This window comes from Tinamus guttatus, unplaced genomic scaffold (genome assembly GCF_059628265.1).
Source record: "Tinamus guttatus ecotype Peru unplaced genomic scaffold, ASM5962826v1 Tinamus_guttatus_pri_ptg000619l, whole genome shotgun sequence".
NCBI classification, from domain to species: Eukaryota; Metazoa; Chordata; class Aves; order Tinamiformes; family Tinamidae; genus Tinamus; species Tinamus guttatus.
Genome location: NW_028289153.1, coordinates 91,771 through 109,276, shown reverse-complemented (window position 1 = coordinate 109,276; position 17,506 = coordinate 91,771). Strand labels below are relative to the sequence as shown.

The 17,506-nt window shown below is 64.6% G+C and overlaps 1 protein-coding gene across 1 annotated transcript in view; it reads left to right on the top strand.

The window, feature by feature from the left end:
- Positions 1 to 17,506, top strand: part of SND1 (staphylococcal nuclease and tudor domain containing 1) — an 85,931-nt gene that overhangs the window by 17,129 nt on the left and 51,296 nt on the right. The window contains exons 11-12 of the mRNA XM_088535216.1: positions 8,686 to 8,775; positions 14,693 to 14,793. Coding sequence (XP_088391342.1) covers positions 8,686 to 8,775; positions 14,693 to 14,793 — 191 coding nt within the window. The remainder of the gene's footprint in view (positions 1 to 8,685; positions 8,776 to 14,692; positions 14,794 to 17,506) is intronic.

Sequence of the window (17,506 nt, the reverse complement as noted above, 5' to 3'; positions counted from 1 at the left end):
TGCGCCCGGCTGCCAAGCTGCTTTTGTGGAGCAGCATCTGGAATGAGCAGCGGCGCTCGCAGGTGCCGCGATGCTGCGGCGGGAGGGACGTGCCAGCCCCGGCTGCGGGCGGCACCGCGCCAGGGCAGCTCCAGGTATCCCGGTGCCCTCGTGCTTCCCGCTGGAACGCTGCCATCCAGCTGCTCGGCAGCGCGGGAGCCCCTGCCCGGCCCCCTCCCTGCCAGGCTTGGGGATTTCTTCCTTCTTTAGGTCCTCCTGCTTTTCCTTTTTAACCTGCAGCTCTACTCGGGCGGTCTCTTAATTACCGGTGGATGCAGTTAATGAAACGTTCCCTCCCAGGTCACTGGCGGGTGCTCGGGCGCGCGTGCCCGTCCCCCTGCACCGCTTTGCTGCGTTGCAGCCGCAGCGGCCCTGCAGCGTCTCCCCGGGGCTGCACCAGCTGCTCTGCTGCCGGCAGCCCCCGCGCTTATCCCTAGCAGCGGCAGAGCCGGAGCACCCGGCCCGAGGGATCCGCTTCCCACTGCCGGGATCTGCCCTGCGTCCGCATCGCGGCCGGGCGCCTTCCTATTCCTCTTCTGGACAAACTAAAACTCAGCGCAAACCACTCCCGTGGCCTTTCCTCTGCCACCGTGGTGAGGCCCAGCATCCTTCCCCCAATCCCAGGAAGAATGTGGGATCCCTTCCCGCTGCGTGCACAGTGCTGGGGGCTGCACACGGGCAGGGGCCTCTCCTGTGTCCCGGGGTGATCCCAGCGTTCCCGGGGTGATCCCAGCGTTCCCGGGGTGCCCGCTGCTCCCGGCAGCGCTTCCTTTGGAGCTGCATCCTGGGAGCTGCAGGAGCCCGGAGGCGGCTCCGGCTGCCGATGGCCCTGGGACTTGCTTTTCCATGGGATCAAATAAGGAGAAGAAACGAGCTCGGGGGAGCAGGGCTGGGCTGAGAAGCGGCTTTTGGCACAGCCAGCAGCTCGGGGCGGGCAGGGCGTGCGGCAGCGCGCGCTCCTGCCGGGGGCTTCTCCGCTTTCCCTGGGTGCTCCCGGCTTATCCCTGCGGTTTGCAGAGCTTGGTTTCAGCTTAACCGTTTTTCCTCCGAATTCCTCCCTCCGGACAGCTCCGTTGCGGCGTCTCGTTAGCAGCCCCGCGCTCCGCCAGCCCCGCTCGCTCGCGTGATGCGAGCGGAGCGCTCGCAGCGCCTATCTAAATGAACATCTTAATTGGCGCTGCTGGCAGGGGGTGGCACGCGGAGGGGAGATGCGCAGGAGCCTGCGAGCGCCCTGCGCGCCGGCAGCGCTGCGGGATGCGCGGGGCCGCGCGCGCTGCAATGACACCGCAAGGTTGACACCGGCGCGGCCGCCGCTGCTGCGTGCTCGCTGCAAGGTTGGCTTGTGCCTCGCAGCGTGTTCCGTGTCCCGTCGGGATGCGCGCATCCCATCCCGCGCGCACGCGGATCCCCTGCGCCGTCGCTGCTCCGTCCGGGCGATGCTTTCCCCGGAGTCCATCCAACCGCAGGGCTGCTTATGGAGATGCTTCTGTGCTGCGAGGAGCGTTGCTGATTCCCCCAGAGGAATTCCGCTTCCTCCAGCTCCTCCTCCACCTTTCCAACCGTCCTGCTTTCCTCTCAGCTGCTCCCTGCATTTCATCTCCTTCTTGCTTAGGATTTTCCTGCATTTTGTTCCTTCTGCCACACGTTTCTGCCTGCTCCTCCTCCTTGTCCCTTCCCTGTTTTGGGGCCGATGTGGGTGGACGCTCCTTCTCCGCGGGTCCCTAGTGCTGCACTCCAGCCTCCCGCTGTTCTTCCCGGAGCGGCATCCGTCCCGCTTCCAGCTCGAGCTGGGTTCTCCATCCCTTGACCAGGGAGGCCGCTGCTCAGTGTCCCATCCCGCTTTTCCATTCCTTGGGGAACTTCTTGGCATTTCCAGCCTCCCAGGAACCCAACATGACCAGCCCTGGGCAAACCTAGAGATCCTCCTGGAGCAGCCGAGCTCCGGCTTCAGCACCGTCCTGCCCGGTCAGGACAGCGGGAATCTCCTTGTCCTTGGAGCCCGCATCCCTGCGTGGTGCCCGCTCATGGGCAGCACCCCTGGACCGGGATCCAGGCTCCGTCGCTCCGGGACGATGCTGCATCCCGCTCCACAGCTTTTCCATGGGGGCGGGCAGGCCGCTACCGCGCGCGCCCGGCTCCGCTTCCGGAGCCGCTCTTGTTTCCCTGTTTTTTCGAGCAGGATTTGTACTACGAAAAGCTCGCCGCACTCCAAGAGCATGAAAGATTAATGAGGAGCAAACCCAGGCACTCATCAGTGTCTCGTCTCCGCTAAATTGCAGTTACAAGGATCATGGCAACTCATCCATGTGTTGTGTAACCGAACTGATTGCGGGCACGGACGGGGCGCGTGGCGGGCCCGGCTCCGCCGCCGGAGCAGCACGGCGTAAAATGCTAAGTGCTCCGGCATATGGCCTTAATGTAGTCTAAATATTGGCAGAGGAGAGGTGCGCCGGAGGAGACGGGCGCCGCGAGTGGGGGCACCGAGTTCCCTGATCAATATTTAATAGGGGCTGGAAGCGCTTCCCGGGAGAAGACGCATGAAGTCAGCATGTTCCTCAACCTGTTTTTTTGCCCTGCGGGCGGAACGCGGCGTAAAAGCGATGAGCTTGCATCTCTCCCCGCTCCCTTCCCCCAAGGCTGCCCGGCGCTGGAGAGCTGGCGCTCGGCATTTCATCGGATCGCTGCAATACGGATCCGGCGCTTGCCCCTGCTCCTGCGGTCCCTTGGCCTCGCGGGGCTGCCCTTGCTGGATGCCCGGAGCCTTCCTCCGACCTCCTTCCTCCTCCTCCTCGCTCCGTGGGCAAGTGGGGCGGGATGGCTGCACACGAGCTGGCACAGCTGGCTCCGGCATGGATTAGGCCCTGCGGTGTCCCCATTAATTGTTCACGGTTCGGAGAGCCAAACTCAGCAAAAAAGCAAAGGAAATGGGGGAAAAAAAGGCAGCGGCGGGTGGTGAAGCGGAGGGGAGCGGCTGCTCCCAGCTTTCCAGGCTCCCGGCCAGCCGCCCGGCTGGATCCTGCTCGCGATCCTGCTGCTGGGGACGAGGCGGGCAGGGGCTCCCGGCAGCCTCGGAGCCACCGGCTGTGCCGGGAGCAGCGCCTGTGCACCGGGCTCTGCGCGCTTCCCAAAGAGCATGACCTGGAGTACCGGGATGCTCCGGACCCAGCGGAGCTGCGGTGACGCAGGGGCTCGCTGGAGACTGCGGCCAGCACGGATGCTCGGAGGAGGCTGAGGCCAATGTGGATGTTCGGAGGATGTTGAGGCCAGCACGGATGCTTGGAGGAGGCTGAGGCCAGCGTGGATGTTTGGAGGACGTTGAGGCCAGTGAGGACACTCGGAGGGGGTTGAGGCCGGTGCGGATGCTCGGAGGAGGTCATGGACAGCGTGCATACTTGCAGGATGTTGAGGCCAACACAGATGCTCAGAGGAGGTCAAGGCCAGTGTGAATGCTCAGAGGAGGCAGTTGAGGCCAGCGTGGCTGCTCGGAGGAGGTCGAGGCCAGCACGGATGCTCGGGGGCAGTTGAGGCCTGCACGGATGCTCGGAGGAGGCTGTGGCCAGCATGGATATTCAGAGGAGGTCGAGGCCAGCACGGATGCTTGGAGGCAGTTGAGGCCTGCACGGATGCTCGGAGGAGGCTGTGGCCAGTGCGGATGCTCAGAGGAGGTCGAGGCCAGTGAGAATGCTCGGAGGAGGTTGAGGCCAGCGCAGATGCTTGGAGGAGGTCATGGCCAGCCTGCATACTTGCAGGATGTTGAGGCCAACATGGATGCTCGTAGGATGTTGAGGCCAGTGTGGATGCTCAGAGGAGGCGGTTGAGGCTGGCGTGGATGCTCGGAGGGGATTGAGGCTAGTGTGGATGCCCGGAGGACGTTGAGGTCAGCGTGGATGCTCAGAGGAGGCTGAGGCCAGCACGGATGCTTGGAGGCAGTTGAGGCCTGCACGGATGCTTGGAGGAGGCTGTGGCCAGCACGGATGCTTGCAGGAGGTTGAGGCCGGGGCGGATACTCGGAAGAGGCTGTGGCCAGCGCAGGTGTTCAGAGGAGGTCGAGGCCAGTGAGGATGCTCAGAGGAGGTTGAGGCCAGCGCAGATGCTTGGAGGAGGTCATGGCCAGCCTGCATACTTGCAGGATGTTGAGGCCAACATGGATGCTCGTAGGAGATTGAGGCCAGTATGGATGCTAGGAGGAGATTGAGGCCAGTGCGGCTGCTCGGAGGAGGTCGAGGCCAGCATAGATACTTGGAGGAGGCTGCGGCCAGCGCAGATGCTCGAAGCAGGTTGAGGCCAGTGCGGATGCTCAGAGGAGGTCATGGACAGTGTGGATGCTCGTAGGAGGTTGACACCAGCATGGATGCTCGCAGGAGGTCGAGGCCAGCCTGGATGCTCGGAGGAGGTCGAGGCCAGCATGGATGCTCGAATTAGAGCTTCCCACAGCACAAGATCCCTCCGACTGCGCTTGGGAACCAGCTGCGCGCTCTCCCGCTCCTAGAGACGCGTGTGGTCCTGCACAAACAGCGCGTTTGCTTTCTCCTTTTTCCCCTTATTTTTCCCCCTGTCTGGCATTGCATGAGTCCCTGCTGTGGTCGGGTGCTCTGCCCTTGGGTGCCCGAAGGCAGCGCGCTCGCAGAGGCGCATGGAGAGCGCAGCAGCACGGAGCATGCTCATGCACGCCCGCTGCGCGTGGATCAGCCGTCGCTGGGCAGAAATCGCCTCCGAGGCTTCTCTCCACCATGGGCGAAACTGCTGAGGTTGGGGATGAAGAGGAGCATCGAAGCCGCCGCAGAAAGCGGGTCCCAGTGTGCCGCGAGCCCTGTGCTCACAGGGGACAGCAGTCATAGAATCATGGAATCCCAGAATGGTGAAGGTGGGAAGGGACCTTTAGGGATCACCCAGTCCAAGCCCTGCACACGCAGGGTCACCTAGAGCACGTGGCACAGGACTGCGTCCAAGCGGGTTTGAAGATCTCCAGAGAAGGAGACTCCACAACCTCTCTGGGCAGCCTGTTCCAGTGCTCTGGCACCCTCACTGGGAAGGAATTTTTCCTTAAGTTCCTGTGGAACTTTTGGTGTTTCATTTTCCGGCCGTTACCTCTAGTTCTGTCGGTGGCCACCAGTGAAAAGAGGCCGCCCCATCCTCCTCACGGCCTCCCTTGAGGTACTTCTAGACACTGCTCAGGTCCCCTCTCAGCCTTCTCTTCTCCAGCTGAACAGGCCCAGCTCCCTCAGCCTCTCCTCATAGGGCAGATGTTCCAGGCCCCTGATCATCCTCGTAGCCCTGCGCTGGCCTCTCTCCAGCAGCTCCACATCCCTCTTGTCCTGTGGAGCCCAGAACTGGACACAATACTCCAGATGTGGCCTCAGCAGGGCTGAGCAGAGGGGCAGGATCCCCTCCCTGGACCTGCTGGAGACGCTCTTCTTAATGCACCCCAGGATCCCATTGGCCTTCTTGGCCACGAGGGCACACACCAGTCTGGTAGGGCAAGCACAGGAGTGGCTCAAATCCAAGCTCAGCAGCGCTGCTCTGTGTATCCGGGAGGATATCCCACCTGGGAAGATGTGCAGGATATGGGGGGTTGCTCTAGAGTAGGAATGCAGCCATGCGTGCACGCACACATGCATGGCATGCACACCAGGTACGCGCATACGTATTGCTTGCAGCCATGGGCGCACATATGTGTTTCATGCACCCGTGTGTGCATGTGCTGTATGCACCCCACGCATGCATATGTGTTGCACGCACCCACGTTCGTGCATGTGCATCGCATGCACCATGCGTGCCCGCCGCCCGGTGCAGGAGCAGCCTCTGAAGGGCTCTGCCGTGCATGCTCGGCGCATGCTGCGCTGCTCTGGGGCGCTGGGTATTCCCTGCTTTGACGCAGCTCTGCGAGGAGGTGGGAGTCGTTTCCGAGCGGCTGCGAGCGCCGTGAAGTCTCAAAATTAAAAAAAAAAAAGACAACTTCCAAAAGTGCCGGATATTTTTATACATCTCAATTTCCTCATTAACGGTGACATTATCTCCTCGCCCGTGGAGAGGCGGCTCTTGGTCTGTGCGAGCCGCAGAAGCGCCACCAGCTAATGAATTCCCCGGGGACGGGTAATTTTGCACTTAGCTGATTTCTCGGAGCGGCTCCCGCGCAGCTCCCGTGCGGAGGGCGCAGGCGGCAGCGGCGCGCGCCGGCACCGCGGCTCGCTCCGGAGCGCCTCGGGCACCGATGCTGCTGGGGCTGGCAGCGCCTGCGCTGCGTCGGGCAGCCCCGTTCGTGGCCATGCGCTGGCGCCCGGCCGTGCCCGAGCGCGCAGCGAGGTCGCTCCCCGGCGCGCTCCCGGCGACGCAGCGCGAGCCAAGCGGCGCCTCCAATTAGCCCGAGCGTTTAATTTAATACGAGTGACTGAAAAACATACGCGTGCCGCGTCGCAAGAGTGTCGCCTGTAATTACAAATTATCTCAGTCCCGCGGCAGCACCGGCGCGTCCGTAATCGCCTTCTGAGTGGCTTTGTGAGGGGCTCTGAGCCGTGGGGCTGCGGGTGGATGCGCAGGGGACATGGCAGGGCGATGTGGCAGGGGATGCGGTGTCCCTGCGGGACAGCCTGGCTGCACCACGCATGGGTCAGGACAGCGCTGCTGCACTGTGCACGGGTTGGGACAGCCCTGCTGCACTGTGCATGGATCGGGACACCAGGCTGCACCGTGCATGGATCGGGACAGCCCTGCTGCACCGTGCACGGGTCAGGACACCCGGCTGCACCATGCATGGGTCAGGACACCCAGCTGCACCGCACATGGGTTAGGACATGCAGCTGCACCGTGCACGGGTCGGGACACCCGGCTGCCCCATGCATGGGTCGGGACACCTGGCTGCACAGCACAGAGCTCAGGACAGCAGGCTGCACCGTGCATGGGTCAGGGCACCCAGCTGCACTGCACACGAGTTGGGACACCCGGCTGCACCATGCATGGGTTAGGACATGCAGCTGCACCGTGCATGGGTCGGGACACCCGGCTGCACCGCTCGAGGCCCCGGCCTTGCTCCGGCGCTGCCACTTTCTCTTGCAGCCGGTGGTGTCGTCTCTTGCTCTCGCCGCTCGCTCCTGGATGTACCAAGCTCTCGGAGGCAGAGCCGGCTCCGGCGCAGCCCCTGGCACTGCAGATCCCAGCCCTGGGCACCCCTTGGTGCATCCCCTCTGCTGCACGGTGCCAACCGCCAGCTCAGACGTTTCCCTGTGCCCTGATGCTCCCGCAGGAGCCGGCACCTTCCCATTGCCTCCCGCTCCGTACGGCTCGCTCCGCTCCCCGTACTCCCTCCCCGCAGAGCCCGCTCGATGCATCGACCTCCCCGCTAATAAACTGCCTCTCTCGACGCGCATCTCTGATTAAATAAAGCTAATTTTTGTGTTTAATGACTTCCCCGCGCGGCTGGGGAGGCCACGGCAGCTCCCGGCTTTGCAGGGACGCACGGGGATGACACATGGCACCAGCAGCGGTGCAGGAGGTGACGCCGGGCCCGGTGCAGGCGCACGGGGCGGCCGCTGCGCTCTTAGCGCGCGTGTTGCTCTCTCCACGTGCACCAGTGCTCAGCGCAAGCTCTGCCACGAGCAGCTCCACGGAGCAACGGGATCCTGGAGGCTCCCGAGAGCCGCCTCCTTGCACGGATTTTGCTGCTAGAAGCTGCACAGCTCAGGGTCGGGTCCCGCCGAGACCCATGTGGATCTCCGAGGCCGCTGTTTTCTCCTCCCATTTTTAAGGCAAACATTTGCTTTTGTGCAATTGCCTGGAGAGCTGTGGTGGTGCTTGGAGTGGAGGCCGCCGAGCTGGAGGATGCGTGCAGGGCGCCGGCTCCCAGGGATGCTCCAAGGCATCCCGTGAGCTGCCGGCCCGGATGCTTCCCGGAGCGCCGTGCCGAGCGCCACGGCCGCCTTCTCTGCCGCTTTTCCCTGCGGTCGGTGCCAGAGGCACCAGAGCGGACTCGGAGCTGGCGCTTGTCCCCAGTGCTGCCCGCACGGCCCCCTCCTCCTGCCCCTTCCCACCGCGGCGTTCAGTGGGATTAGGAATTTAACAGCCTGTGCCAGATAGACACTTAAACAAGCAATAAATCTGCAGTTCGTTAGCGAGGATTAATTAGTGTTTGCACAGCGCGTTGCCCGTGCAAAGCCTTAGACAGGCGGGCGGTGATACTTGCTCTGCGGTTCCGCTGGAGCCCGGTGCTGCCCGGAGCGGTGCCCGGATGGATGATGCTTCAGTCCCGAAAATCCGTGTCGCTCGGGGAGCTCGTGTAGCCGGGTGCCCTCTGCTCCCCTTTCCCAGCACTTTATCCCATTAATCCCAGGCCAATAACACGCTTGTCTAGCGAGCAGCTCCCAAACAAGGGCCATGCACAGCAGGGACAGGGCAGTGCCAGGGAGGCTGCTCCGACATTCCCATCCGGCTCCAGGGTGGGATTGCACCGGGGATCCTGCTTTGGAATGGGAGAGCATGGGATCGGCAGGATGCTCCGCACACCTGCGTTGCAGCGGCCGCGCTGGCCCGGGGATGCAGCGGGGCCGGGGAGGACGCGGGTGCCGGTGCGGGCGGGCGCCGCGTGCCGGGAGCGTTCCCGCAGGGAATGGCGCCGCTCGGCTCACGCCGTGCCTCTTCCCCCGTGTGCCGCAGGACAAGAACCGCAAGCTGCGGCCGCTCTACGACATCCCCTACATGTTCGAGGCCCGGGAGTTCCTGCGCAAGAAGCTCATCGGGAAGAAGGTAGGCGGCAGGGCCGGGGCTCGCGGGATAACGGATTGGAAAACGGGATTCGGAGAGGGCCGGGGAAGTCCGGCACTGTAGGATGCTCCCAGGACAGCCCAGGCTGGGGCTCGCGCGGGATGCAGGACACGGATGCGCGTGCCCTGTCCCAGGGACGCTGCCAACCTGCGCCACTGTTTTTCCCTTTTTTTCCCTGGCATATTTCTCTGGGCTGTTTTAGAGCAATTGGGGGAGCGAGGAACATAATGTGCGCTTAACGACCGAGGCACATGCTCAGGATGCAATTTTCAAACACTCGTAAAATGGTCAAATAAAATCAATTTCCTTGGTGGCACGGCAGCTCACTGCTGCTCGTCGAGGGCTATTGCCATGCCTAATTGCATCTTGCCATTTTAGAGCCCTGTTTATATATATATTAAAATAAAATAAAATAAGAAAAAAGAAAAGCAGCTCGTGAGACTTTCCTACTGGGAAGTCGGCAACTTTCCTGACTTGGAATAGGCTGCAGGGAGGCAGATGAGCGTGCAGGGGGCACTTGGGCTGTGGAGATGGGAAGAAAGCAGTGCCAATCCCTATGGAAAGCGGGGTGGCCGGTGCATGCGGGACGGCCGCGGTGCTGAGCGGAGCGTCGGGAATCGGGCGCCCGGGCTCCTTTGCTCCTGCATCGTCTGCATTATAAATATTTCCTCTGTCAGCTCCACGTTTTTCACTTCGGATTAATGTGATTGAGGAAAGCGAGGAAAAAAACCCTCTGCGTTAATGACGAGAGGCGTCGCTCGCGGGGACGCGCGGGCTGATGCGAAGCGACAGGCTCGCGGGAGGCGGCCGGCCCGCGCGCTCGCACGCGCTGCCGGCGTCCGTGGGGCCGCAGCTTCCCACCCCTGCAGACCCCTGCAGACCCCCCCGGTGCTGTCCCTGCACCCGTGACCTTGTCTCCTGGGGGCTGTCCCTGCAAGGGTGACCTTGTCCCCCCAGGTGACCTCCTGGCACAGGTGACTGTGTCCTCCGGATGCCTTCTGCACGCTGGGCAACCTTGTCCCCCGGTGCAGTCCCTGCACCTTTAACCGTGTGCCCCGGCTGCAGCCCTCCCCAGTGACCTTGTCCCAAGTGCCATCCTTGCACCTGCGACCTAATTCGCTGCGCGGGGCAACCTTGTCCCCCAGGTGCGTCCCCACATGGGACAACCTTGTCCCCTGGGTGCTGTCCCTGCACCTGTGACCTTGTTCCCTTAGTGCATCCCTGCATCTGTGACCGTGTCCCCTGGGTGCTGTCCCTGCACTGGGCGATCTTGTTCCCTGAGCGCCATCCTTGCACCTGCGACCCTGTGCCCTGGGTGCCATCCCTGCACCTGTGACCTGTTCCCCTGGGTGCTGTCCCTACATGGGGTGACCTTGTCTCTGGGTGCTGTCCCTGCCTGGCATCGCAGCTGCTGCCTCGGTGGCTGCTCCTGCTCCGGGCTCTGCCGCGGTGTCCGGCTAACGTGACACCCCCGATGCCACCATGCGCTGCAGCGATGGCTCGTGGTGGCGGCTGGGCACCTCTGTGGGGACCGGAGAGGGACCATGGGGGCTCTGCCGCTGCATCCCGGGCAGCCGTCCCTTCCATCCTCATCCATCCGGGGCTCTGTCACTGCATCCTGGGCAGCTGTCCCTTCTGTCCCCATCCATCTGGGGCTCTGCTGCCACATCCCGAGCAGCCGTCCCCTCTGTCCCCATCCACTGGGGGCTCTGCTGCCGCATCCCAGGCAGCCGTTCCCTCCAACCCCATCCATCCAGGGCTCTGCTGCTGCATCCCGGGCAGCCGTCTTCTCCATCCCCATCCATCTGTGGCTCTGCCACTGCATCCCGGGTAGCCATCCCCTCCAACCCCATCCATCCAGGGTTCTGCCACTGCATCCCGGGTAGCCATCACCTCCATTCCCATCCATCCAGGGTTCTGCCGCTGCATCCCAGGTAGCCGTTCCCTCTGTCCTCATCCATCTGGGGCTCTGCTGCTGCATCCCGGGTAGCTGTCCCTTCCATCCCCATCCATCTGGGGCTCTGCTGCCGCATCCCAGGTAGCCGTCCCCTCTGTCCCCATCCACTGGGGGCTCTGCTGCTGCATCCCGGGCAGCCATCCCCTCCAACCCCATCCATCCAGGGTTCTGCCACTGCATCCCAGGCAGCCGTCCCCTCCATTCCCATCCATCCAGGGTTCTGGTGCTGCATCCCAGGTAGCTGTCCCCTCTGTCCCCATCCACTGGGGGCTCTGCTGCTGCATCCCAGGCAGTTATCCCCTCCATCCCCATCCATCCGGGGCTCTGCCGCTGCATCCAGCGGCTGCACCGGGGCCTCTGCTGCCAAATGGAGCTGCTGGAATTGCTTCCAGAAATACCCCCCTCCTTCCCTGCATCCCTCCTCGCTGCCAAGGAAGCACCGGAGGGACAAGAAGAAATATCACCGTGGCGCCGGCTGCTTCCTGCGCCGCGGCCCCGCACGGCCGGCTCGCCCGCGCTCGGCGCGGTGCTCAGCGCGTTAGTGCTGGGGCCGGGCGGCCGCTAACCACATTTGAATTCCCAGGGCCCTCGAGATGGATGGGATAGGATATATTTCCTCTCCTGCTCTTTCATCAAAGCAGCATGGAGCTTTATGGAGCGCCGAGGTTTATGGCGCGTTACCGCTCCCTCTAGCAGAGCTCGCGTGTTCTGCTGGGCTCGGGCAGGGGATTTTGCTGCTCTCGCTTGGCCCGGTGGCTACTGGAGCCCCTGGCCTGGGGGAGCCCGTCGGGAGAGGTGGCTCTGCACCCGGAGCCTCCGGCCTCCTGCCTTTTCCAAGGATTGCAGCTCCCTGCTGCTGGCCGGGGCCCCACGAGCCATGCATGCTGCTCCCCGATGTGTGCTTGTCTTGCAGCACTGGTGCAACCCTCTTGGGAGTGCATGCTGCACCCTGATGCATGCACTGGCAGCAACATTGCAACCCCCCAAGGATGCACACTGCTCCCCGATGTGCACACTTGCAGTCCTGGTGCAACCCCAAAGGATGCACACTGCTCCCCAGCACGTGCACTTGCAGTATTGGTGCAACCCTCAAGAATGCACGTTGTTCCCAGATGTGTGCTTGTGCTCACAGCACCAGTGCAACCCCCCAAGGATGCAGATTGCTCCGCGATGTGCATACTTGCAGTACTGATACAACCCCTCAAGGATGCATGTTGCTCCCCAATGCATGCACTTGCAGTACTGATGCAACCCCGCAAGGATGCAGGCTGCTCTCTAACGTGCAGGATTGCACTTGCAGCACTGGTGCAACCCCTGCAAGCGAGGGGCACCCTCCCCAGCGAGCCCCCTCGCTGCAACGTGCCCCGCAGCAGGATATGTGGCCGTGGCCACCGCCTCCGTTGCCCACCCACGTTTAGTGGCCACGGCGCAGGGTGGATTTGCAGGCAGCTGCTCCCACGCCAGGATAACGCCCGGTGCGTGCGCGCCGCGGGCCGGCTCGCGCATGGAGCTGCCATCGATCCCGGCGCCATGGAGCAGCTTTTTTAATTATGCCGTGACACAGGCAATCGAACAGAGGCTGAATGGGCACTCCTGGCCCTTCTGCTAATTAGCTGGGGGGATTAATCACCCGCGTGGAGGGAGATGGCACGAGATAACTCGCTGCAGCGCGTCCCTGGGGTGGCTGCTGTGAGATGGTGCTTGCTCTGGGATTGCCTCTTTCTCTGCACAAGCCTCCTGCCTTAGCAACCAGGGGAGGGAGCAGCGCATCCCGGCACGCATCCCGGTCCCGAATCCCCACCCTGGCATTGCCAAGGGTCTGGGCATTCCCAGCAATGGGATTCCTGGCTTGGGGAGCATCCTCTGTAGCCCGGTGTGCACAGGCTGCGTGCATTGCCCCACGGCTCCATGCAGCCCCTTGCTGCAGCGGTGCATTGCCCAGGAGGGGCACTGGGAAGGACTGGGAAGTGACACCGGAGCGAGCCGGATCCTGCGGTGCCGGAGCCGGTGCCGGGGGCGAGCCCGCCCGGTGTGGGGCTTTGCAGGGAGCTGCGCCCGCGCGCCGGGCTGCGTCACCGCTGCGGAGCGAGCAGCGCGCGGAGGCTGCGCCGAGGCTGCTGGAGAGCTCGCAGCTGCCAAAGCGGGCAGGAATCTTCCCGTCCTCCCTGCAGCGCGTGCGGCTGCGGCGAGCAGCGCGGGGACGGCTGCCAGCGCACCCGGCGCGTGACGCCGCGCGGGGCTCGCGGCTCCGCACTCACGGGGGAGGGCGAAGGCAGCGGGCGCACGGGCGGCTCCGCTCCCGTCCAGGAATCGCGGCCGTTTCCTCCCTTGCAGCTCCTCTTCCTCGGCCGCTTTCTCCCCCGAGGGAGCCTGCCTGGGGACGCCGGCTCCCTGCGCATCCCCACGAGGCTGCTCCTGGTTCCACCAGGCTCTGCCGAGCACGTTTTGCTGCAAACCCGGCGGTTTTGCAGGGTCTGGCACAGGTGTGGGCGGGTGGCTGCACGGCCAGGCCGTGTCCCTGCCCCACGCGGCCCCGTGCGCAGTGTCGCCGCGTGTTGTGCGCGCTGCGGCCGGCGCGGGAGCCGGCGGCGGCTGCAGATGGCAGGGGTGGGTGGCAGACCAGACTTGCGCTGCTATAATTACCGCCGGAGCCGCCTGTGGATCTGCAGGCCCTCCTCGTTCGCGCGCTCCCGGCGGATATTTTTGCCTCCCCTGCGAGCTCCCGCCACGTGCAGGCACCGGGAAGGGGCCCGAGGGCACTTGGCTGCGCCGTGCCGCGGGATCGGCGCGCGCTTGCCTTGCAGCCAGATCCGGGCTGCTCCGTTGCAGCGCACAGAGCATGCATGGGGCTGCGGGGGTCTCCGGGCGTCCCCGTTGCAGCCCCGCAGCGCACACGGGGGGCGCTGGGGAGGGCGCTGCGGAGCGCGCGGGCGGTGCGGGGCTGCGTCTCCTGCAGCGAGCGCGGCGCCCGAGTGATTTAATTCGCCCTGACTGCGGCTGACCTTGGAAAGGCGCCGATCGACGGCCGCCATCGACGCCGGCACCGGGCACGGGCTGCTCGCTGCCGCGGGGCGCACGGGGCACGCGGGGTTGCTGCTCCGCGCTGCACCGCGGCTCCGCTGCAGCCCCATGCGGCCGGAGGGCTGCGAGATGCAGGTCTGCGCTCGGGATGCGCCGTCCTGAACGTGCCCTGGGTTTCTCCGAGGACGGAGTCATGGGAAGGGCGCCGCGTCCAGGCTCTGACGGGTGGCGAGCGGCGGCTCTGCCGCTGCAGCCCCGCTGAGCGCAGCTCCCCGAGCGCGCGGGGCGGCCGGGGGCAACAAGGAGCCCCTGCTACCTCCTTCCCTGGTGAAAGCTCCCCAGGGAGGAACCGCTGCAGCCTCCTGGCTCGCTCCAGCACTGCTGCTCGGGCGCGCTTAGGGCCACGGTGTGAGCCAGCGAGTGATCACAGGGCTTTGGGGAGCCCCCGAGCTCCCCTTTTCTGTGCTCGGTTAAAACCCCGGCAGCTCCAGCGCAGCCTCCTCTCCAGCGCTCGAGGCCGGCTCTGCCTCGCGCTGCATGAGCGCAGCCAGAGCTGCAGCTCCGAGCGGGACGGTGCATGTGGGAATGCGCCGCGTCTCGGAGCAGCACCCGGTGCCAGTGGTTTGGGACATGCAGCAAACGCCAGGGACCGTCCCCCACCTTGGCAGAGCAGCCTGGGAGCAGCAGTGGTACCAGCGGGGTGGCCAGGGGTCCCGGTGCGGCTGCGGGTGCACAAGGAGGTGACACCTGCACGGGGACGGGCGGACGGGGTTTCAGTGCCGAAACGCGTTGCAAACAGCGCGCTGCTCCCCGCGTGCTCACTGCACGCTGTTTGCACGCCTGCTGCAGTGCAAGAACTGAGGCACCGGGGCTTGGTGGCGCTTTGCAAACCCTGACACCGTGTCCCTCTGTCCTGCGCAGGTGAACGTCACCGTGGACTACATCCGACCGGCCAGCAGCGCCACCGAGACCGTGCCCGCCTTCTCCGAGCGCACGTGTGCCACCGTCTCCATCGGAGGGATGTAAGTGCCCGTCCCCGCGCGGCCGCTGCGCCGGGGCGCTCGCGACGGCCGCCTCGGCCCCCGCCGCGGCTCCTGCTGCATCTCTGCCACGGGAGCGCGCGCGCCCGCATGGCAGCGTCTCCGGGAGCTGCCGAGTGAGGATTTGTCATCGGCCCTGTTTTCCCCCAGCAGCTCTTTTGGAAAGCGCCCAAAGTGCTTCAGCTCTGCTCGTTCTTTTTTTTTTCCCTTTGCATTAGTCCAAGGCCTGCGGAGGCTGCGCGGGGGGAGCCGCTTCCCGCTGCCGTGGCTGCTCGCGCTACGGCGCTCGCGGCGTGACCTTTGGTTGCGCACGCGTCGCCCGCGGCTGCAGCCGCGGCACGTGGAGCGAGCCCGCGGCATCCCGGCGAGCTTGCCCTCCGGCTGCAGGCCTGCTGCGGCGGGGGCTGCACGCTTGCGGTGCTTGCAGCGTGCTGGCTGCTTGCTGCAGCCCCAGGGAGGAGGGAAGGGGCAGGAGGGACTGGCTCATCCCTGCAGATGGGAACCAGCTGCGGACGTTGGTGCGAGCAAGTGCCACCGAGTTGGGCTCCGGAGACCCCAACCCGCATGTGCAGGAGGATGCCAAGGGGCACCCCATGCCCGCAGCCCGGCGGGACGTGCATGCGCTGCAGCCCCATCCCTGCGCTGAGCCGGCGCAGCGCGTGCAAGGTCACCGGGAGCCCGCTCCGTGCTCGGCGCGGCGCCAGGGCTTTTCCTTCCCGTGCTGGCAAGGAGCGCTTCGCGGGGAGCTGCCTCCTGCTCTTAGCGTCTCCGGCTGCAAATTGCTTGCAAATAACTTCCGAGCTGCATCCCGGCGCTGGGCGCAAACCTGATGTGAATTTGCAGGGCCACTGGGCGCGTTGACTTCATCGGCGTAATCAGCCCCCGGCGGCGCGCGGCGGGGAGCGGAGCGCGCGGCGCCGGCACACAGAGCCGCCTCTGTGCGGGGCGGGAGCCGGGAAGAAAGCCCGGCTTGTGCGGCCGGCATCCGGGGCGGCCGGCGCTGCTTGGCAGGCGGAGCACGCCCGCCGCGGAGCCGCGGAGCCGCGGCCGGGGGGACGGCGCCGCGGGGGCCTCCGGGCCTCGCGTGGTGCCGGGGACGCGGCGTGGGCGCCGGGTGCCGGTGCTGCCCGCTCGGAGCGGGCGCTTCGCCGGGCGCCGGGCTCGGAGGGGCACCCGGCACCCTTGGGTGACCCACCTTGGGAGGGACCTCCTGCCTGGGTGTCATAGAATCATAGAATCATGGAATCCCAGAACGATGAAGGTTGGAAGGGACCTCTAGGGATCATCCAGTCCAACCCCTGCACACGCAGGGTCACCTAGAGCACGTGGCACAGGACTGCGTCCAAGCGGGTTTGAAGATCTCCAGAGAAGGAGACTCCACAACCTCTCTGGGCAGCCTGTTCCAGTGCTCTGACACCCTCACTGGGAAGGAATTTTTCCTCAAGTTCCTGGGGAACTTTTGGTGTTTCAGTTTCCGGCCGTTTCCTCTGGTCCTATCAGTGGCCACCAGTGCAAAGAGGCCGCCCCATCCTCCTCACTGCCTCCCTTGAGGTACTTCTAGACACTGCTCAGGTCCCCTCTCAGCCTTCTCTTCTCCAGCTGAACAGGCCCAGCTCCCTCAGCCTCTCCTCGTAGGGCAGATGTTCCAGGCCCCTGACAGATGTTCCCTGTCCCGTTGCTGTGTGTCCCTTTGGCTCTTTGGGAAGGCTCACTGGCCTCCCGAGGCATCCCACAGCATTCCGGGGCATCCTGGAGCATTTTCTGACATTCTGTGGCATCCTGTGGGCTCCTGCAGCATCCCGTTGTATCCCAGAACATCCTGCAGCATCCTGGGGCCTCCCAGTCTCCCACAGCATCCCATGGTGTCCCGTGGATACCGCAGCATCCTGTGGCATTGCATAGTATCCCCTGGCATCCCACAGCATCTCATGGCACCTCATAGCATCCCACAGCATCCCCTGGCATTGCACGGTATCCCATGGCACGGCACAGTGTCCCATGGCATCCCCTGGCACCCTGCAGTGTCCCCTGGCGCCTTGAAGCCTCCTGTGGAACCTGCATCATCCTGCAGCATCCACAGCATCCCACAGCATCCATAGCATCCCGCAGCATCCTGCAGCATCCCGCAGCATCCCATAGCATCCCACAGCATCCTGCAGCATCCCATAGCATCCCACAGCATCCATAGCATCCCACAGCCCCCTGCAGCATCCCGCAGCATCCCATAGCATCCCACAGCCCCCTGCAGCATCCCACAGCATCCATAGCATCCCACGGCATCCCACAACACCCATAGCATCCCAAAGCATTGCACAGCATCCATAGCATCCCACAGCCTCCTGCAGCATCCCGCAGCATCCCATAGCATTGCACAGCCCCCTGCAGCATCCCACAGCCTCCTGCAGCATCCCACAGCCTCCATAGCATCCCACAACATCCATAGCATCCCACAGCATCCCGCAGCATCCATAGCATCCCACAGCATCCCACAGCATCCTGCAGCATCCCACAGCATCCCATAGCATCCCACAGCATCCTGCAGCCCCCGCAATTCCCGCAGCATCCCATAGCATCCCACAGCCCCCTGCAGCATCCCACAGCATCCTGCATCCCCGCAATTCCCGCAGCCCCCTGTGGCTCCAGCCCCCCAGTGCCATTGCCAGGCAGTTGCCCCTCAGGGGTGGCCGGTCCCCAG